We start from the raw sequence: 22,636 nt of genomic DNA, 5'->3' as shown, positions 1-22,636 counted from the left end.
TAGTTATTCCCTAATATTTTAGTTTATTGTCTGTCATAACGCGATCAATCAAAGTGAGCTGAGATCTATTTAAATGCTTTTTATCATTAAAGAAGTCCTACCGGCCAAATTTCCTACGTTTTTTCGTGCCATGAAGGAGAAAATGTCGACTAATCGTTCTAATTTCCGTCATTCATAAATGAAAATAACTCAACCCAAGCATTGTCGTTATTCTACAGCCAGGAAAACTTGCCTAACCTGCAGGTATTTTGCAGAATAACATTTGTCATGCCATTCTACACAAATACATGCGCGTTAGCTTCGTAAAAATTGTTGTGATTTTTAGTTCGGACGATGAAAAATTTTGATGGACGGATTTTAAAATGGTACGACGAATTTAAGAAATAAAGTCAGTTGCGTAATTTCAATAATATGCTTTAATAATCGCTTTTCAGTGATTTCAAAGTTCACGGATCGGAAGGTAAGTGTGTTTTAGTCAAATCAGCACAAGAACTTTTGGAGTATTCATTAAATCCATCCAACAAATGATGAAAATTAGAATGACTTTACTTACTACGACGGGAATTAGAAATAAACTCTAGTTTACAGTTTTGGGACTGAGAAGCCTTTAAGCTGACTGAGTGCCTTTAACGAATGGGGTAAATAGTAGAGGGCCAGTCTAAGGTCTGAATTAAACTATTTTTAGATGAATTGAAAGATCAGATTCAATTTTGACAATTTATTGAACTGAAATAAATGAAAACAAAGGTAATTTTTTTTGCATCGTTTCAATCGCGTATGCTGGAACTTTAATTTAACGTTTACCGTTAACTGGAAGTTAAAGTTTGATGAGGATAAGCTGGCTCCACTAAATTATTGTGAAAAGGCGGGAAATGTCTGATACGAAGAATGAGTAATTGGATGAACAGAAAAATTTCGATATAAACCAAACATATATTGGGTTGTGCAGTGGCAGGTGGGGCTCACATCCGCGTTCTTTTGATCGGTACCCGAATGTTTTACTCACTAAACTACTGCCGCCCGTTATATTATGAGTTTTATTTTATTCTCGTAATTTTATCATTCTCGTATACGCACTATACACTCCTATGCGACGTTATTATTTTAGTATTTTAGTATGACTGCTCTTTGTTTCTACCACTGCTGAGCAGACAGACTGTTATCCTCTCGGTCTGTGCGATAGAAGCAAGCAGGGCGTTGCCGACAGTCGCTCCGGCAAGTCCCGTCATTATACCACCACTGGGTGTATTTTATATTTTTATTTACTCGTATATGACTCTATACGCGGTCATGACGTAGACTATTTTGGAAATTTTGAATTTATTAAATTAATAATATAATATACGACCAGAATTTGTCGTCGTCAGCACCATAGAGCCGGAGTGGCTCGTGCTGTTTCAAGCAGTCGTCTGCATTCAACTCGATCTTAAGCCACTCGTCACCAATTTTCTAGGTGTTTCAGAAACACTTTCGACCTGGTTAAGCCATCTTGTACTCTCCAAACAATGCCTGTAGCTCGTGTTTCATCGCCTTTGTCACTCTCCACCTTCAGTTTGTACTCTGCCAATTATCATTCGCAGCATCTTCCGCTTAAAAAGCTTCAAATCCATTAAGAACTATCAGGCTAATAGATTTTGTACATTGTCAGCTATATACGGCGGCGTACGCCTGTTGATCGTATCGTTTTGCGAAGCGAAAAGTAGGGCCGATTTCCCGCTTAAACCCACCGCTGGATCTCCTTACTAGTGTTGTCGTCTGCGGTCACCAGTGATCCCAAAAACATGAGCTCACCTATCGCTTCTCGTTCGTCGTTTTTCAGGTATCTGGTATTCAACGCATTTATTTTTGGCCCAATCCACCCAAACTTTTCAGTTTTCAGTCGTAGGCGTTCGTAGGAGTTCAGGCGTAGATTGCCCCCACCGTCGCAAAGTTTCTGACTAATATAATATCAAAGTCATCTGCAAAACCTAGGAGTTGCCTACCCTTGGTGAAAATCGTGGCTCTCGTTTCGACGCCCGCTCGATGGATCACCCTTCCCTTGAAGAGCAATGTGGAACAGCATGAAGGATAAGCCGTAACCTTGTCTCAATCCTTGCCGCGTCTCGAAGGGAATCGAGAATGTCTCCAAGATGCGCACGAATCAATCGATTCAATAATGTAGCTCTGATCAATCGTGTCAGTTCGTCCGGGAAACCACGTTCGTGCATCATCTGTCAGAGCTGGTCTCGATCGACTGTATCGTATGCTGCTTTGAAATCCAAAAAGATGTGATGCGTAGGCACCACGTTGTATTTTCGATATTTCTGCAAGATCTGTCGGATGGTAAAAAATTGGTCTGACCAGAGTCAGTGTTTTTGAACAATTATATATTAAATGGTTGAATCAGACTTGTGCTTGGACTTGGGCTAGGGCTAGGGCCCTAATAAGGGACAGTTGAAACCCCAAGCCATCCCCCGCGGCTACGACCATATTATCTTCAATTGCAAATCGTTACTCAACGATGAAGCAACGTAGATTTCGGAGGTTTCAATTCAACATGACGATCGCTTTTGAAGTTTCATTTGTACTTTTATATCAAATATTGCATATAAGCGAAGATCCCATAACAATAAAACTGGCAGCTCTACCAGTATTTGGAAGACACTGATGCACAGTGGTCCTGTTCCGAAAAAGTGCGGACATTAGCAATTGGGTTAAAAATGCGTAATTTTTCAGAGGTGGTGCCTTCGGAGAAGTTTAATAATAAAATAAAGCGCATCTTTCTGCACTATTAGGGTGACCGTGAGTTTACCTATTAGGGTGATACGAACTTTTATTTTTTTAAATAATTTCAAAAAAAATCTTTTTACCCAAAAAGTTGCAGAACATACTAAAATAAGCAACTTTGCTGAATAGTATGTGTATTTTATTTTAGTTCGAAAACAGACACTGAGGAAGCCTGCAAGTCGTAGGCGAAATACGTATCTGTCATTGAATAAAATACACATAGTAGAATTAAATTGGATAAGTTTTCTTATTTTTATTTTTAGGCTGAACATAGTAACTATCTATCTCTTATCGGTTGCGAAATATAATGATGTGTTTAAAAAGAACACTTAAAAAAATTATGCTCAATAACTTTGCACACGACTTTTTTCATTGGTGTCAAATGTTCTACAAAGTTATTCAGTATGCTAAAATACACATTTTCTGTAAAGACTGCTTTTCACTAACATGCATATTTAATGAGTTATAAAAAAAAAAAACTATTAAAAAATAACACATCTTTCAATTGATTTTTTTCTGAGATTCCATGGATGTCACATATGGGCGGTGTTTGGGAACAGGTGGTTAGATCTGTGAATAGATTTCTCACCCAAGTATTGCAGAAGTATGTAGCATAACAGGATAAACACCTGTCCCCTGCAATAACCGAATCTTCAAGTTTTCCCGACGATTAACTATCCTAGTAAATGGTTTGATGAATAACGACAATTGCAAATCGGCAGATTCACATTAGGAAGGAAGAACCAGAAGGTTGTAAAGTAAAGAGATATCTAACTTGAGTACTACAGTAGTTATGTTTTTCGGTTTATCTGAAATGGGAAAATTCAAAACGATACGAAAGTATATTAAATTATCTTGTGTTCCATCTATTGTTTTTTTTTTCGAAATTCGAACGCATAACAGAATGGAGAATATTCAAACATAACAGTCACGTTTTTGGTTAAAAAATTGATTTTAACCTTCTCTAAAAATTGCGTTGAATTTTTTATTTGCAGTGTAACTGCTCTCGCCACGCTTGGTGCAAGTACCTGTAACGTTGTCAAACTAATCCCCATACATCAAGGCTGGTTGTTTTTTTTTGTTATTCGCCATCAATTTTATTACCCATCGCCTGGTAGATTGTATGCATTAAAGGGGAGACAATTTCACTCACAAGCCATTTCACACTCCACGTTGGTACTGCTGCTATTACAAAGTGCCAATCGGCGACAGCATAATTGTATCGCCTAAAAGGGAATTTCCATAAATCATAGCCCTGGTGGCGAATCACGAACTGTTGCCACAACTGATTGACGCCGCCGTCAGTTCTTGCCAGTGTGAATACCGGGCCAATGGAGATAGAGACAGCGTGTCACGACCGGTAGTATGTAGTAACACTCGCAGCAGCAGTGCAGGGAAATGCGGACGGGGAATGGAAAAATAAACATTTTTTTTGGTTTGCTTTTTGCCAAAAATTCAGCCCTGCCTTCCGGATGTTGCATTTTCGCCTGAGTGATTTTTTCTTCTCCACCAGAGTGCCAGCAGTGCAATGCAAACAAGCCGGCTTGGTAATGCTTTCCGTGTCACGTTTTGGTGCAGGTTTATTTATGATGTTATTTTATTTCATTTTTTTTTTCTCGGAAATACATAGTACAAAATCCATAAAAGGTTAGAGTTCGCCATTTAGCGAGGCTGCGTTTCAGGTTATTTATTTTAGCAATATTTACAGTTTACATTGAAGAATTCGCGCTGCTCGACAAAAAGTTGAATGTTAAACAAAACTCAAATGTAAAACTCGCGAATGAATGATTCCGTGCCCATCCATCGGTGATATCCATCATACCCCGGCTCGGGTTTTAAGCAATCGTGCAATTAATAAATAACTGCCGGGCTAGAGAGCCACTCGCTCTTCCGCTGGCCACTATTGTTGACTTCGATGAAGTAAAATTCAACAGGCACAAACCGAGCGGCCGACGGCGCGGTGCGCTGGTGGAAAGTGACTGGCAATCGACCAGTTTTCAATAGACCCTCCCCCCAGGCCCAGTCGGTCCCCAGTCAAGGTCGTGCTCACCCACACGCAGTTGAACCACCGTATCCGAAACACCACCAGCAGCGGGCGGGAGGACGGACGGCCGAACGGTCGTATTCCGCAGTCAAGCATGGCGCACATAGAACGTAAATTGAATTTGATTCTATTTTTCAAACGATCGACCAACCGTTAATTGAATCGCCTATGTATCACTATACACTTAGCCGCTGCTATTGCTATCTATAGGTTAAATTACGGTCAGTGACTATGTAACTAAACTGTGATCCGATGCGATGGTATAATCCGATTTTTTTCCGCATAGATTATTCGATTCTACACCAATTTCCACTCCGTATTAATTTGCTGTAATTTGCAAAGCGAACAAAGTACAGTGCGCTCGCATCGAATGTGAACTAATGGAGTCGCACGATGTTTTTCTTTTTTCACGTGAATTTATTCGTTAAACGCTAACAAGTTTATACGACTCCCCCGAGGCGGGCGTTGTACCACATTGATCCTTTTCGCTATGTTACTGAATTTACTTCTCAAGAAGTTTCCACGAAATTGCCAGCAAAATTGTATTAAGTTCTGTTTGTGCGATGCCGCTTTGTTGCAAAAAAGTTCGGTTGCCTTATCCCAGCTGGGATTATTTCGTTTTGCCAGTGATGCACCGAGCGTTAGCAGCCGGACGGGAACGTGGAGTATGATGGTCGTTTGAGTTTAATGCAGTTTCTGCTGAGTTCTTCCTGCTGTGTACTGCTCGTTGGATGTTTTGTAATGTAAAAGCTCCAATGAGATGACTTTTTTCATTGGAATGAATAAAACGACGTTATTGTCAGCGAAATTGAATGCCACGACAAAGGTGATATTTGAATACAGAAATAAGTTCGAGAATGTTAGATATTTAATGAATTTATGTGGCACATTTAGTACGTTATTAATGCAAAGTATTTGTGTATTGATTTGTAATTATCATTGCAAAATTATTTCTTAAAATCAACAACGGACTAATTACCAGTGATTAGAAATTTGATGTTCAATTTGTGCAATACGTCTGAATTGATGTAATATACTGCTCATTCTTTGCTGTTTCTAGTTACAGATGAAATAAACTCAGCATTGCCAACGTGTAACCAACGATTCGAGTGAATCACTTGCGTTCGTGTTGTTCTCTACATTCATTCATTCTGGACAATAGTGAATGAAATCAAATGTGAGACATTAATTTATTTTGACGGCATACGAAATTACAATAAACGTAAACATTGTTCCGAAGTTTTAATTAATTTACTTCAGCTAGGTTTTGGTTGACTAAAAAAAGGCAGTGTAAAAAACTAAACTTTGAAATCTAAAATTTAAGCAAGAAAATTGATCGACAGGTTTGTCGAGCGTTCATTCAGCCAGCAGTGCAATTCATGAAAGAATTGTTTCGAATGGTAGAACACTGAGAAAGACAAACACTGTCAGCAGTTCAGTAGTCATGTCTATGGGTTAACAGATGAAGGAATACCACCAGGGGTAAAACTGTATGCGCTGAATGCGTTTTATGTTCGGCTTCATGCAGCGTTGTTAATTTTTTCGAGCACTGCTCATTGCGTTGCGCATTTGCTTAAATACACCTACGAACAAATAAGTTTAACAGACTAAGCTCATTACCAACTCAAATGATTTCTGGAGACCCTCAAGGTTCTCATATAGGATTTTTTCAAGTTTCTTGGGTAATTTTCTTTTGAAAATGTGAAAATAGTGTCTTTATAGACTTAATATTACCGGAGACATAAGCAAAAGAAAATAAGCAGATTCGACGAAAACAAGGCTTTTGCTTATAAAAGGGGGGCTCCCATAAAGGGAGGAGGAGTCCAATTGGCACCAAACTTGGGATTTTTGCTTTTTGACCCAAAATATGCATTCCCAAATAACAATTTCAAGTTTTATTACGTTCGTATAGTGGTTTTCATGACCAATTTTATAAAACCACGAATAAAACTATGAACACCACCAGAATTTCTGATGACCGCTATAAAACTGCTTCCTGACCATCTGACCAAGTGGCCTACTCCTCAGAATGTTTTCATAACCGCTATAAGAATCAGGTTATAAGCTCAAGTAGTCATATCACGCTCTGCTGAAAGCAGCAATAAAACCGGTTAAGCCTTCGCTGCTTGACAGTCATCGCCATAATTTAATAAAACTTTTCGTATTTCGCTCCGGTAAAAGCTAAATAAGTTCGCCAGCTTTATCCGCGAGCAGAAAAATTTAAGTTTTACTGTCAGATAATTCTGATCGACTTGATTTAGGTATAACGACCATTATAAAAAATCTCATAAAATATTTAACGAATTTTAAGCAATTTCGTTGGTTTGCAGCATGTGCGCAATTAATTTTATCGTGCATATTGATATGATACGTGGATAAAGTCCACGCGCCACTGAAATTTTGCAATTTTCGAAAACTGGTTGTTTTAACAAAAAAAATATATTCAGTTAGTTAATCTCAATTACTAGCAAAATCATCTTAGTTGCTTCCTGTGACAGGAAAACTGATTGATAATAACTTTTTGTTCTGCAAAACACTTTTCTTTGATGAATTTTTGTTTGCGAACTAAAACAAAATACTAGAACATGGCAATATGGCCTCGCATAAAAAAATGATTTTGGTATTGTACTGTAGTATTCTCCATAATAGCAGCAAAAAATCTGTTTGGTAAGGGTGTTACCGTGTAAATCTATACCTATAAAAAAGGATTTCTGTCTGTCTGTCTGTCCCTGTGTTCCTTTTAGAATCGAAAACTACTGAACCGATCGGCGTGAAAATTTGCATGTAGGGGTTTTTGGGGCTACGGTAGGTTCTCTCGATGGCAAAAGTCCCCTCCCCCCACTAAGAGGGGGGGCTCCCATCCCAAGTAGCACTTGTAACTAATCATAAAAATAAAAAAATACAAAAAGGTTGCACAGCAGTTACATTTAGGATACTTGTAACGAGTTAGGTTACATAAAATTAAAAATAGTTATTTTTTAGTTTTCTAGTGACAAAAATCTCAAAAAGTTACCAGGTAGTTACCAAATGACCAAATTGAAACCTTTTTTTCGAACTGTCAACAACTTGGTCGTCGCAAAACAGTCACCTTTCAGTTACGAGTTACCAAATAGTTATCAAGTGACACAAATGTAACCTTTTTCCAAACTGTCATCAACTTGCTGGTCGCAAAACAGTTAATTTTCCGTTACGAGCAGTTACGAAGTCAAAAAAAAGTCGGCTAGTAACATTTTCGCAACAATTTATTCACTGTTCCTTGTAAACACAACGGATTAAGGAAAAACTAGACCTGAAGAATATTGCTAATGGTAAAGATAAACAATTGGTACGCGGGTTGTGAAATGCTCTTGTAAATGCGTTTATTTACTTAATTGATGGTACTTGGAATCTTCTCCGCCCAGACATTGGTATTAAGCAAACAAATGATGATTATTCTCAAACGTCAAAACGTTCAAGTTACATCGAAACGAAACCGGCAATGAAAATAGGTTACAGTGTAACTTAGAAATGACGACATAAGAAATAAGTGACTACAACAGATTTAATATTGGTTACCGTATAACCGATACCGTAACCAGGTCGAAGGCTAAGGTTACATACAACTAGAATGTAACTGAAATGTAACCTTCTATGATTAACACTGGTGGTAACTGTTTTATTCAAGCTGAAACTATTCTTTGATATTAAATTAACACTTTCTTTTCACAACAATCACTAAAAAATACCTTTTCCCGATATCAACAATGTGAACAATGAACAATGGCTGCTTAAAATCATTTCATGCAATATGCCGAAAACGATACAAAACTTCAAGGACGATGGTGTAGTAGTTAGAACCAAAGGCAAAATGGCTATGAATTTTACTGTGATAGAAGTGATAGCGAAAACAACTTGATTTTTAATGGTTTCTAGGTGAATGCTCCACTAATTCATTATTGCTAAGAATAAATTTAAAAAATCAAACAATTAAAATTAAAATTTTTATATTTGATTTACAAAACATCAATTTTTCAAAGAAGTAAGTAACGAAAAGCTATATTAAATAAAAGCGCGTGAATTTTTCAAAGCTAGAATCATGCATTTCACCATAAATTTGAAACTGCATTAAAATTTGTGTTGAAATAATAATTTATACACTCTTCTATGTTCAACAGTTAAATTTACTGCTTGACGTTGACAGCCATAGATTGAAATAATAAACCTGCTACATTTTCGCTATGCAATAAAAGTTACAAGATAACTAATTTGCCACCAATTGAAAGTCAATTTACAGTTTATGTGTAACTTCAATAGTAACCATTTTGTAACTATACATGTTACATATTGGTTATTGAGTAACTCTTAATGCAACCAGATTTAGTTACATAAGTTGCGCTATTTCGGTTACACAACTGTTATATTTTAGGTTACTGGAACCGAAGTTTTACATTTAAATTTGTCGCATATCAGCCGCTGCGACTCAATTGTGACAACGTGTGCTACTTGGGATACAAATCTATGCCTAAAAAATGGATTTCTGTCAGCTTTATGTTCCTTATAGAATCGAAAACTACTGAACCGATCGGCGTGAAAATTAGCATATAGGGGTTTTTGGGGCCTGGGAAGGTTCTTATGATGGTTAGAGACCCCTCCTCCCACTAAGAGGGGGAGGGGCTCCCATACAAATGAAACACAAATTTCTGCATAACTCGAGAATTAATCAAGCAAATGGAACAAAATTTTACATGTGGGTGTTTTTGGAGACAAAAATTTTTTCTATGGTGAATTGAGACCCCTCCTCACTTTAGGAGGGCGGGCTTCTATACAAATGAAATACAAATTTCCTCATAACTCGAAAACTAATTAATCAAATGGAACCATATTTGACATGTGGGTGTTTTTGGAGGCATGAATTTTTTCTATGATGAATTGAGACCCCTTACCTTTTTTAGGAGGGGGGACTCCCATACAAATGAAATACAAATTTCCTTATAACTCGAGAACTAATCAAGCAAATGGAACCAAATTTAGCATGTGGGTGTTTTTGTAGACAATTTTTTTTTCTATGGTGAATTGAGACCCCTCCCTTTTTTAGGAGGGGAATAATGATCCCTCCCCCTTTTAAGAGGAGGGGGGGCTCCATACACATGAAATACAAATTTCCTCATAACTCGAGAACTAATCAAGCAAATGGAACAAAATTTTAAATGTGGGTGTTTTTGGAGACAAGAATGTTTTCTATGGTGAATTGAAACCTTTCCCCGGTTCAGGAGGGGGGGCTCCTATACAAATGAAATACAAATTTCCTCATAACTCGAGAACTAATTAATCAAATGGAACCATATTTGGCATGTGGGTGTTTTTGGAGGCTTGAATTTTTTCTATGATGAGTTAGGACCCTTCTCCCTTTTTAGGAGGGGGGGGGGTCCCATACAAATGAAATTCAAATTTCCTCATAACTCGAGAAGTAAGCAAGCAAATGGAACCAAATTTGGCACGTGGGGGATTTTGGTAGCAGGATTTTTTTTAATGATGCTTTGAGACCCCTCACCCCTGTGGTAGGGGGATAAGGACGCTCATACAAATAAAACAGAAATTTTTGCGTAACTCAACAACTAATCGAACTCGAGAAATTATAGACTCTTTCATAAAACATTAATCAATAACAAGACCACCAAAAACCATCAATAGTAACAGTAGATAATTTAGCGCGAAACGGCCATGGGCCGCGAGTGTTGCCGGCGACCTGCAGTCGGAAGTGCCGGCCACTGCGGCGGGCAGCCCCCCGTAGCGATCACCTCTATCTAGGTTTATTTATTTTCCTAGATCTACTGACCTCTATTACTTTCCTTCAGTTGGGTCACCCCTGCGAAATGGTACTTTCTACGAAAAGATTTTCCGTGAAATAGTACATCCCGCGTAAGGTTTTTCGCGAAATGGTATTCTGCGAAACTCTATGTTCCGCGTTATGGTCAACCGAGAGTTGGTGTTCCGCAAAATGGTATTCGGCGAAATGGTTTGTAATGATGGCGAATATTTAAATGCTATCCGCTTTATTTTATCAGGCTAAGCAATGTGGGGCGTTGTTTTCTACTTTACTGTGAGAAAAATTTGTATATTAAGAAAGGTCATCCGAGATTCACGATTTATGTACAAGACAGTATAATTTGTGGCAATACGAAGTTTGTCGGGTCAGCTGGTAAATAAATAAATAAAATGACCACGTTTAAGTCTAAATCAAATAGCTAAACTCATGCCCAAAATGCAGTCCAATTTTGAGCTTTAGCTCTACCCTGGTGCAGCCCAAGTTCGAGTGCAAATCCAAGCTTTGTTGGGTCCAACTCAAGTTCAAATTCGAATCTAGGTCCAAAATTAAATCTAAGTCCGAATCCAAACCCAAGCTCAAGCCCAACAATTCCAAGCCCATACCTGAACCCCAGATCAAGCACATGCTCAACCCTAGTCCAGGTCCAAATCCAAGCCCAAACTCAAGCTCAATCCCAAGCCCCAGACCAAGTCCAAGCCCAAGCTCTAGCATATGCCCTGGGGCTGGGCATCAAATAAGGGCCCTGGGTCGAAAATTGATCTAAGTTTTATAATGGTAATTGTATGTATGTTAACCCCTCATGTGGTATGGCTAACGAGGCTTAACCAAAACAGTACAGATATCGAGATTTTAAGGTAGATCGATATAAATTAAATCATTGCTAAACTTGGCCAATAAGTTTAATTAGATTCTCATAAAATTAGGGAAAAGATTCGTTCAAAGTTCATTATTTCGGTTTTTTTTTGTATGAGCAGCTCCACCGCAGCCCGAAAATCAAACCGCCTAAAGGCGGTGCTATTATTTATTTTCACGAATGCAGAAAATTGATGTTCGGGTAAAGAACCCAAGAAGCGGAAAGTTCACCAACTTTAATTACAATCAATTTACACAGTGTAACTTTCTAGAGAACCCTTTCCATTAGCAACACGGTTCGAGCTCAAAAAGTTTTCCTTGTTTTGGGTACAAAGCCGGAAGCATGCGGCGGCATTTCCATCCTTGCTCGAGGATGACAACAGATGTGCTAGTAGGTGGTAGCGATTCAAACTTACCTCTTGCGCTTGTAATCGGAAGCGAGCTTCCTCGACGGCGTCCTTCTTGGTTGTGAGACCTTTATCCCGTAACGAAGTCCGCCGAACGGATTGTGCCCTGTAATGTTTGATAACAATGATACCCCGGCATTATTAAGGTATGGAGGCGAAACGGAATGGAAATGCTAATTTCGTTTCGCTATCACACCTACCTGGTGTTATTGCTTTGGGACCGTCGAACCCGCTTGCGCTGGGCTTCGGCCAGTCGTTTGCTCTCTTGTTCCGACTTAAGTTGCTCTATTCGTTCCCGAATCTCCGGATCTTCACAGATATCTACGATAAAACATAGATTAATAAAAAAAGCACGGTAAAAATGTCAGGGAAGAGATAAAATACTAACCGGAAGGCGTTTCGTCATTCTTGTTTTTGGCATTTAGATCGGCGCCACTTTGCGCTAGCATTTCCAGCACTTCCAGCTGAAAAGAATAAAATTTTAACATTAGTTTGTTTGGGCAGTCGAGCTACAGTGAAACTGAAGAGACTTACGTGACCCCAACAAGCGGCAGCATGCACCGGCGTCCAGAGGTCATGATCCACCGCATCGGTCGAGACATGCTGCTCTAATAGGAACTCAACCACTCTCGTGTAGCCATTGGCGGACGCTATGTGAAGCTGAAAATGTGAAGAGAAAAATAACTAATTGAATTTTTATGGCAAAAACAGTGTCGAAACCCACCGGCGTCGCCCCCTGGCTGTCAGGTACTTCCAAGTCTGCACCCCGTTCGGCAAGGTCCTGCAGGTCCCGCAGCATCTGCGTTTCGGTTGCAGCCCGTGTCTCATCGATCAGTTCCTGCGTGACGCCCCGTTTGGACATCTCCGCCTCGATGTAGTCCAGTGCTTCCTCGTCGTCGCAAATGTCGTACGGCATGTTGCCGTCGGCGTTGACCGACAGCAAATTTGCGCCGCGTCCGATCAGTATCTTAACCAGATTCAGGTGACCGCAGGTGGCGGCCGCGTGCAGCGGTGTCCACCGTTCGCTGTCCTGCGCGTTCACGTTGGCACCGTAGTCCAGCAGCAGGTTGAGCATCTCCGAGTTGTCGTCGATGCAGCACTGATGCAGCGCCGTCAGGCCGTCCATGTTGGTGGCGTCCGGTGTGACGCCCTTCTGCAGCAGTTTGGCCACCTGGAAAGAGGACGAAAATCGGATGGAAGAGATGAAATTTTCGCAACTTGAACTCTGAACTGAAACTTTTAAATTTGAAGAACTTCAATCGAATTTAATTGGTAAAAATAGAAAATTGGTAAAAGTCTAACATGTTTTACAACAATAACAAATTTGTGGTAATAATATTGTGTAAAAAATTGTGACAAATTTAATTAAAATACATAAAACCCAAATGAAACAAAAAATAAGGACATAGCGGAGAAAAATTCAAAAGCAATCAATACCAAGACAGACATCTGTTTCCGTTTCCGTTCGCAGCGCGAGGTGGGGCAGTTAGAGTCAAGTCTGTCCAAGGCTGAGAGAAGGTGCCGCGGACAACACTAGCGCCTTAATAATTTGATGATGATGAATTAAAGAGGAGGAAGAAAAAATGACAGAACTTGACTCTTCCCAGACCCGCTATCAACTGTCAAGTAGCTAGTTATTATAACATTAGAGATAAATTAAGCATTATTGAAGGCAATAAAGACCAAGACAGACATAAGATAAAACTAAGAATGATATGAAAGTCAAAATTAAATTTAAATATATTAATGACAAAATTATTACACAATTGAAGCCACAGTTAGTAAGAAAGTATGGAAAAAATAGGTCTAATTTTAAATGAGTTGGAAGTGCATAATATGAATTAAACATTAAAGGATTATATACAACTGGGAGGCTTAAAAAGTTGATATTTCTAGAGTTTTTCTAGTGAAAACTCTTTAACTGGTTAAAGTGAAAATTTGTATACATCTAGTGGTAACTTTTGACTGTAATTTAATATATTTTATTTTAAAAAAAAAGTTACTGAAATAGCTGCTATAGTCAATCTGGCACTCTTCTACAATAAGATGCCTTACGGTGAGCATGATATCTATGGACTGAATTATCGAAAATTGAAAACCCAAAAAAGAATCGGTAATATAATATATTATATATAGATTGATCGAGAATATATAGAGATCGAGATTGAGAAATTAGCAAAAATTTTGCTCTTAAATTTGTAAATTGGAAAATTTTTCGATTAATTTCTACAATATATCCTAAGAACTTTTGTGTCAAAATGTGAATTAAATTGCTCTGACACGTCGTTACTCATATAATAAACAAGTTAAACTGTCGCGCTGCACTTGCAAAAATAATAATAATCGCGACGCTGCCATGAGTGTTTTGCTGACTGGAACTAGAATTAATGGCGCTACATCCCCCCCCTCTTACAGAGCTGCATGTAATCTCAGAAGGAGCTTGCGATTTACTATGGCTCCCCTATGGCCCTATAGCCACTATGGCTCCCAAGTAACAATGAGGGTTTTATCACACACTTGTGATGGTGTTCATGACCAAAAATGGTCACAAATTCCATCATAAGAGCTCAATAATAATCAAATTGTTGCTTGGGCTGCTAAGGCAACCAATAAGCATTTACAATGCTATTCAAATGCAAGCCAATAAGCATTTATGCGAAGGCCCCATTATTAACAAGACTGGCATCTCTGTTATTTTTTCTTATAAAGGTCAGTGTCACCATCAGCGGTACTTCTTTCAGCGAAGCTAGTAAATTTTGCTTGAATGTTAGTAAGCTCTCCAAAATTCTGTATTGGAGTTTGTTCGACTATGTTGGCATGGTGATATCAATATTAGCACTCACTCGCACAGATGGTATCACTTAGCTCGAGCTCGACAGAGCGAGCTACCATCAGTGTCTCTCGAATGTTGGCAGAGCTGTCTGTCTTGTAACAGGGGTCTTCGATTTAAGCCACCTTAAATGCTACTTAAAAACTATTTTGGCAAAATATACGAGTACTTTACCGTTAACCAAGTTATAGTACTAACCATGCTTATATTACTCTCTCTCTGCCTCAATTTCTCTCTTTCTATCTCATTTTCACTCTCTCTTTATCTCATTTCCTCTCTATCTCATTTTATCTCTACCTCATTTTCTCTCATCTTACTTGTCTTTTCCACATTTTCTCTCTATCGTACTCTCACTTGTTCTTCTAATTATCTGTTTTTATTCACTCGTTCACTCACTCACTCACTCACTCACTCACTTACTTATTTACTTACTGAAAAAAAATTTAACTACAAAAAAATGTTCGAAGGACCTTACTGAAATAATACTAAACCAAATTCAGTTGCAATTTCTTAATTTTTCAATGCTTTTTAGATTTTTCTCATTTGTACAAAACTTTCTTACTAATGCACACAATATGGCTTCGGTAATTTTGTCTTGATTTTACTTGTTTTGTTTGTCTCATATTTATCTCATTTCTTCTTGTTCTTACTTCGACACTATTTTGTATCAATTCTAATTTGTTTATTCATCTCCGATATAATAAAAACGCCACACAGACATGTTACTTATTACTAATAACCGCTAATCCTTAATCTAAACCCATTTTTTGACATGCCAAAATCAAACAAATAATAAACTTCGTTGAAACGACTACAACAAACTTCCAGCGGGTTGTTATTTCCATAGGCCGTGGATGAGTCGATCGTCGAAAGAACTTCGATTGGCGCATCACTCGTGACGGTGCGTTGAATCGTAGTTTCTCAAGAATAGCTGGACAGTCAATGCGATCTGCTAACACGTCAAATATTATCATACGTTGGAGAAGTATTCGACTACTTTCCAGCGTCGGTAGGTTGATCAGCATACACCGGTTTACATATGGTGGCAGGTTTGTTCGGTCTCTCCAATTAAGATTCCGCGTACGAGCGAGCTCGTACCGAGTGTTCTGAGGCTGTAAACATCAACAAAGAACTTGGTGTTCCTTCTCAGAAAACCTAACATTGCATATGCCTTAGCCGTAACTACAGAGATATGTTCCACAAATTTCAGTTTGCTGTCTATGAGAATCCCCAAATCCTTCACAACGCCTTTACGTTCTAAGCTTGTTGTCTCCATGATGTAATCAAAAACCATCGGCGCACGTACGCTCGTGAATGAGATTATGCAACATTTGTTGACGTTAGCTTTCATCCCATTCACTCTACACCGTTCAATGAGCGCGTCAATGTCCATTTGGAGCGCACAGCAGTCTGTTAGTGTTGTGATTACACGGTAAAATTTGAGGTCATCAGCGTATAACAGTTTCGGGGATTTCAATTTTCCGCAAAGATCGTTGATGAAAAGAACGAACAGCAAAGGTCCCAAGACACTGCCTTGAGGAACTCCGGACTGAACCTGGAACGGAGTAGAGCACACCCCGCCAACTCTCACCGTTGAGCTACACCCCGTCAGATACGACAGAATCCATTCTGTCAGCCACTCAGGTAGTCCCATTCTCCTAAACTTCTCAACCGCCAGAGTATGTGGAACCTTGTCAAACGCGTTGGCAAAATCAACATACACAGCGTCGATTTGTTGTCGTTTTTTGATTTTATCCACAATAGTCGATACATAGCTTAGCAAGTTTGCAGTGGCCGAACGGTTTTTCATGAAAATTCAATTAAAAACTGATCCCGAATTAATATAAATTGTGATTTAAAATTAAATCAATTTTGATTGAGCTTTGCCATTATTGATCATTATTTTCCTCCCAGCAAACCGGTCGCCATATGTTCGAATTTTGGCTGGGTGGTGTTGCTAAATATTAGCAGGATCGACGGTTAACGGGGCTGTACTCCGATACCCGACTGACTGCGACATCTGTCAATAAAGAAGGGTCAAGCCTTAAAGATGTATATGCCCAATGACAAAATATCAAGAAAGGTGGGATTAGAATTGAAGCCAAGAAGCAAAACTAAACAAAATAACAGAAGTGAAATTAGTAAAACTCTTTCCGCTCTCTCCGCTTTTGCACTTTCACTCTAAATTTTCATTACTTTCTTCTATCGTCCCACAGTGGGCAGAATCGATCGAAAAAACGGAACTTTTTGTTGCCGCTGTTTTTAAGGGGTAAAAAGTGACTATTCTTATGTAAAAAATCACGAGAAATCGATTGGTGATGGTCTCAACGCGCGGAAACGACGGGAAGTAGCCCATTTTGTCCCATTCACCCTTATTTTCTAAAAGTTTTGCAAGAATCATACACAAACTTTCTGTAATTTGAGATTCTATGGTTAGAAAAGAAGAATGTTAGGAAAAAGGTATATGAACATTTTTTTATTGCAAAATAATCTAGTAGTCTGTTTTGCCATATTTTACTCAAGGTACTCAAGGTGACCACCCTAACTCAGAAAGAGGCACTCTAAGCGACGCATAAAAATATGGATCTAAAATTTTTCGACTAGGAATAATTACACCTAGTTTGAACAAAATCGGAGCACTTTCACATTTGCTCCTTTTCCTATTAATACATTCTCAGATTTCAGTAAAAGTTGTAGGGTAAAACAAGGCAAAACATTCCCTTACACGACATTTTTGTGAAAAGTTTTATCAACGTTCGATCTTCTGATTTTTTAAACCTTCCCAACAATCATGCCTTCTTGAAAATCTCTGGTAAAAGTATTGAACTGGCATTTTGCCTGTGGTACAAAAACCTTGAGTAAAATAGGACAAAACAGACTACTAGAATATCTTGCATTACAATAAAATTGTTCAAATACTTTTATCCTAACATTCTTCTTCTTTTCTAACCATAGAATCTCAAATTAGAGAAAGTTTGTGTATGATTCTTTCAAAACTTTTAGGAAATAGGAGTAACTGGGGCAAAATGGCTACTTCCCGTCATTTCCGCGCGTTAAGACCATGACCAATCGATTTCTCGTGATTTTTTTATATAAGAAGAGTCACTTTTTTCGCTTAAAACAGCGGCAACAAAAAGTTCCGTTTTCTCGGTCGATTTTGCTCACTGTGGGTCCCTCCGTTACCGTTACTACCGTTTCAAAGAATATTAATTGTATATGCCTGACCTCATTTCAAGATCAAGACAAAAAACACGTAGTTGATCTAACAAATGAAGTTTGGAAAATAGTTGGCTTCGAAACCGTTTATAATTGGTTTCCATTAATTATAGCTTGGTGCGATCTGCGGATTCTCCAGCTTGGGTAAGAGGATCATTTTACAAACTAAATAAGCGTTGCTTCAATGACCCTCCCTTGCCTAATTTTTCGCTTTTTCCCCTTCACGCCTTGTCTCGCCCTGGAGATACTATCAACACTTTCGCTTCATTACTTTCTTCTATCGTTCCCTTTCGTCGTTTAATTTGAGACTCTTATTTTCAATATTTAAAGTTAAAATTGATTCAATGTTGTCTCGAAAGTTCCTTATTATTTTTTGTCGATTCAATTTCACTTAGGGCTTAAACGTCTTTTCTAAGACTTGACCCTTCTTTATCGACAGACTTCACAGCCGGCTATTAGAGTACAGGACAGTTACGGACCACTCCAGGACATCCTTTGAATAGTGACACGAAGTAAGATCCGGCCAGAAGATCGTAGGGCCCTCGTATTGCTTCAACAGAGAAAGCACACGCTTTTGTACACTTTTTGAGGTAGATCTGCCCGTTTACAGTCCCGCCAATCACGAACGGCGCACTCCATTTGTCACATCAGCAGATCGGCTTGCCAAATCATGTACTTCTTGACAAACTTTGAAAGTTTCGGCTTCCTCCGGAACATCAAACTTTTACTAGACGGTGAAGAACCTCGGAAGCTGCCGGAAGTCTGCCTTGACGTAAGTCCCTCATCCATGATGAGACAATGGAGGTTTCATCAGCATCTGGGTGTACAGTTTCCGGGCCCGTGACTTTCCTACCGTATTTTGCCGTTCGTCACCACGATTTGGAGCCTTATGCACTATGTGCATATGCAGTCCCTGCAGGTCCTTGGCTATCTGAACGCCAAGACTTGGACAGATTCAACTTTTTGGCCACATCCCTGATCGAAGCATCGGGATTATGCTTAAACTCTTTCACGAAAAGCTTGTGATCCTGATCACTAATAGAACATCCATTCTAATCGCATTTTTCCTTCCATTCGATGCTCAGAGTTTCGTCGTAACGTTCAATCACTCGGCTCAACGTTGAACAGTAATCCAAAAGTACGAAAAGTGGAACTTTTTTCCTAATGCCTCTTGTTTTCATTTTATCATTTATGGTCTCGATACACGTCCAATTTTTTGTGTTCGTAGATAGACACATGGTTTCTTCGACAAAGCTATGGAAAATATAAAGATAAACAATTTTGCTAAAGAAATGACATTTTTATCTCTATCGAGTGCGGAGCTGTAGAGCATTTTCTTTGAAAATTCTTTAAAAATAAGTTTTTCATACTTAGCGTATGTTGGTTTCATTTTACAAGAGTATATGGTGCTAGGCGATTATTGAAAGACTCAAAACACATGTTTTTGCAGAAGGTTGCAAATCTCTAGGACCTTTCCTTACAAAGTTATTGCTTATTTAAGCTTTCTTTTTCCCTAACTTCACGAGCCAAAAGCGATAACTTTGTAAGGAAAGGTCCTAGAGATTTGCAATCTTCTGCAAAAACATGTATTTTGAGTCCTTCAATAATCGCCCAGAACCATATAATTCTGTAAAATGCAACCAACATAAGGTGAGTATGAAAAACTAATTTTTGAAGATTTTCCAAAGAAAATGCTCTACAGCTCTGCACTCGATAGAGATAAAAATGTCATTTCTTTAGCAAAATTGTTTATCTTTATATTTTCCATAACTTTGCCGAAGAAACCATGCGTCTACGAACACAAAAAATGGACGTGTATCCAGCCTTTAGCGAACGCAAACACATAAAACATACGCTTGCCGTACTCTCATTTGGGTGGTTGGGAACAAGCGGAACCCATACAAGTTTATAGTACTCAACTTAAGCTTTAAGATGAAACGCTGATTTCATACATCCGCTTGCCCCATTTTACCCCATGGGCTTGTGAAGCTATGGAAATTTAATGCTTAAATATGCGATAACTCAGCAAGTAAAGGTCCAAGAGATTTGCGGTCTTCTGCAAAAACGTGTAATTTGAGAGCTTCGATAATTGCCTAGAACAGCGGTTCCCAAATGGGGGTTCGCGAACCCCCAGGGGTTCGCCAAAACTTTAGTTCGCTGCAGAATAGTATAGGGAAATCCGCCAGGGGGTACGCGAACCGAAAAAAGGTTGGGAACCGCTGGCCTAGAACATTGTTTTCTTGTAAAATACAACTAACAAAAGCTAAGTATGAAAAACAAATTTTTAAAAAAGTTTTAAAGAATATGCCATATGGTTCAGTGCTCGATAAAGATAGAAATTTTATTTCTTCAACAAAGTTGCTTGTTTTTACAATATTTACAACTTTACTGAAGAAACTGTGTCTATATTTCCTGACACAAAAAAGCTATTTTTTGATTTTCATTACAGTAAGCAATGACGAACTTTTGACAAATTTGGTTTAGTCATACGAACACAAGTGCTGAAGACCATAAATGATAAAATGAAAGCAAAAGACGCTAGGAAAAAAAGTTTCACTTTTCGCCCTTTTGGACCACTGTGCGTTGACTGCACGGTTTCGAGTTGTTTTCCAATGTCCCGATGAGAGAGTTAAGAATTTTCCAGGTGCTTGCTTTTCGGGTGACACCATTTTTTTCAATTTTCGAAAAACTGACAGCGATAAAAATACGATGTAAACATTACACTCTAAACTACTTCTACCCAAATTTTCAAGAGAAACTACCCATATTCAACAGCGTTTTTTCCGTGATGTAATTAGATCTGGGACACCCTTTACTGACTCTATCCCGACTCAATCCTGTTTAAATTATTAATCAATTTTATTTTATTTTTCATTCGATTTTTTCTTACGTTGTTTTATTTTTATACTTTGTCAAAACTGCTCATTAATATCGTCCTGATTATGTCCAATTTTTTTTAGCATTTGCTTCAATTGGTCTAAAATTTTAATTGATTTTTTTATTTTTGTTACTATGTTATTATTTTGTTTTAATATTGGCTTCTCGAATGACAATCAAGTGGGTTTATTGCACAATTATGATGGTTTTCATGATCAAAATTGGTCATAAGCCCATCAAAGTAGTGAAATTAAATTTTCATTGTTGCTTGGGTTATTTATGGCAGAGTGACTATTTTGTTTTATCGAAAATGTAATCATTTTATCTCATTTCAAATATAAGCTGAATTATTGCTTTTTTGGCATAGACAGAATGGAAAAAAAGGATATACCAATTCAGTACCTTTCCGTTTGTCATATCCCCTATAGTTTTTTTTTTCACAAAACCCTCACTGTTTACTGCGTGAGCTGAAATATTAAACTGCTGGTCGTAACCGACAATTACGACAATTACAACAATTTTCGATAAACACATCCCAGTATAACGCGGAAACTTTTTCAATAAAAACTCCACAATTGATTCTTCTTTGCGCTAGTCAAAGCGAATCGAATCGGTTTATTTTTTCTCCTCCCAACGAGACCATCAGATTGGGACCAATTAAATTCTATAAAATATATCCCGAGAATACTTCCGTCGTGCCAGAGAAAGCCGGCACCCGAAGAGAAGCCCGCCTTGGTCGTCGCTCCGGCAAGAAACTCCACCACTGGCACTGACTGAAACGGACGTGGCGATACTTTGCGAACTATCGATCTATGTATTTAATCCATTATTGCGCGCTCGTGTCTAAGGCAGCCATCCCCAGCGCGAGCTTTCAAGCGATCGGGGGGTTGAAAGGAAATTGAACGTTTGAGCGTTCGGTTCCTGATGAAGAGGAACGCCAGCCAGCTGGTGCACAATGGCACACACCAACAAAACCCATCTACAACAAACAAACATCGCCAGCCCAAACAAAGGTTATTGTGGTTTCCGAGTGACGCGCTACCTGCCTGATGGAATTGCGGAAATTATACGTCCTCGAGTTTTCCGGGATGCTTTGCACGAAACAAAACAACAACAAAAAACTTTACGTCCTTCGGTGACAATCCATTTCCGATGAAGCTGGAGCTGTTTTAGAGTGACAGACAGGACAATTGTAAAATCCAGTTTTTTTTTTCAGATAAGGTTGGGGATTTTGTCCGAAAATTTATCCCATCTGTCCGACTATGAGCTGAACTGAAGCTCGAGCCAACTGGAACGGCTCGTTAAAGAGAGGAAATGGCATCATGCCGCGCGTCGATGATGACGATGATGATGATGATGATGGCATACGGCAGCACTGCAAAATTTTACTGCCGTTTGAGGACTCGAACACAGAAAAAGGGTGAATTTTATGAGTTATGAAGACACAAGACAGAATGCGGGAAATCTCGGCCGCAATCAATGATGTGGAGTGGACTGCTGTAAAATGGGAGGGGCCATTGGGTGGCCCACTGATTGCGGCCGAGCTTGCTGCACCGGAAAGAGTTGGAACGGCGGTCGGATTGCTTTTCTTCTTAGTCCTAAGCCTTGGACAAAGAATGTAGGTTCGTAATTTTGGACGAAGAATACTGGATCGGTAAATATTTATGGTTGAGTATCATTCAGTATTTTTAGCATGGGACTTAATTTTATATTGCAGTTTGAATCACAAACAACGAAACAGAAAATTGTTGACATAAAAGGTATTACAAAAAGCAAATTTAATCCATTGCTGTTAACATTTCATAGTTCCAAAAATTGGAAGGATGAATTATTGGTTC

General features: G+C 38.7%; 1 protein-coding gene across 4 annotated transcripts in view; it reads right to left on the bottom strand.

The window, feature by feature from the left end:
• LOC128738433 (protein phosphatase 1 regulatory subunit 16A) overlaps positions 1-22,636 on the bottom strand; it is a 301,989-nt gene that overhangs the window by 65,071 nt on the left and 214,282 nt on the right. For all 4 annotated transcript variants that reach the window (XM_053833554.1, XM_053833555.1, XM_053833557.1 and 1 more), the window contains exons 5-9: positions 12,600-13,046; positions 12,410-12,535; positions 12,264-12,339; positions 12,076-12,196; positions 11,885-11,981 (exon numbers count right to left, since the gene is read on the bottom strand). In XM_053833554.1, coding sequence (XP_053689529.1) covers positions 11,885-11,981; positions 12,076-12,196; positions 12,264-12,339; positions 12,410-12,535; positions 12,600-13,046 — 867 coding nt within the window. The remainder of the gene's footprint in view (positions 1-11,884; positions 11,982-12,075; positions 12,197-12,263; positions 12,340-12,409; positions 12,536-12,599; positions 13,047-22,636) is intronic.

The sequence above is a fragment of the Sabethes cyaneus genome, chromosome 2 (genome assembly GCF_943734655.1).
Source record: "Sabethes cyaneus chromosome 2, idSabCyanKW18_F2, whole genome shotgun sequence".
Classification (NCBI taxonomy): domain Eukaryota; kingdom Metazoa; phylum Arthropoda; class Insecta; order Diptera; family Culicidae; genus Sabethes; species Sabethes cyaneus.
This window is presented reverse-complemented; position numbering and strand designations above follow the sequence as displayed.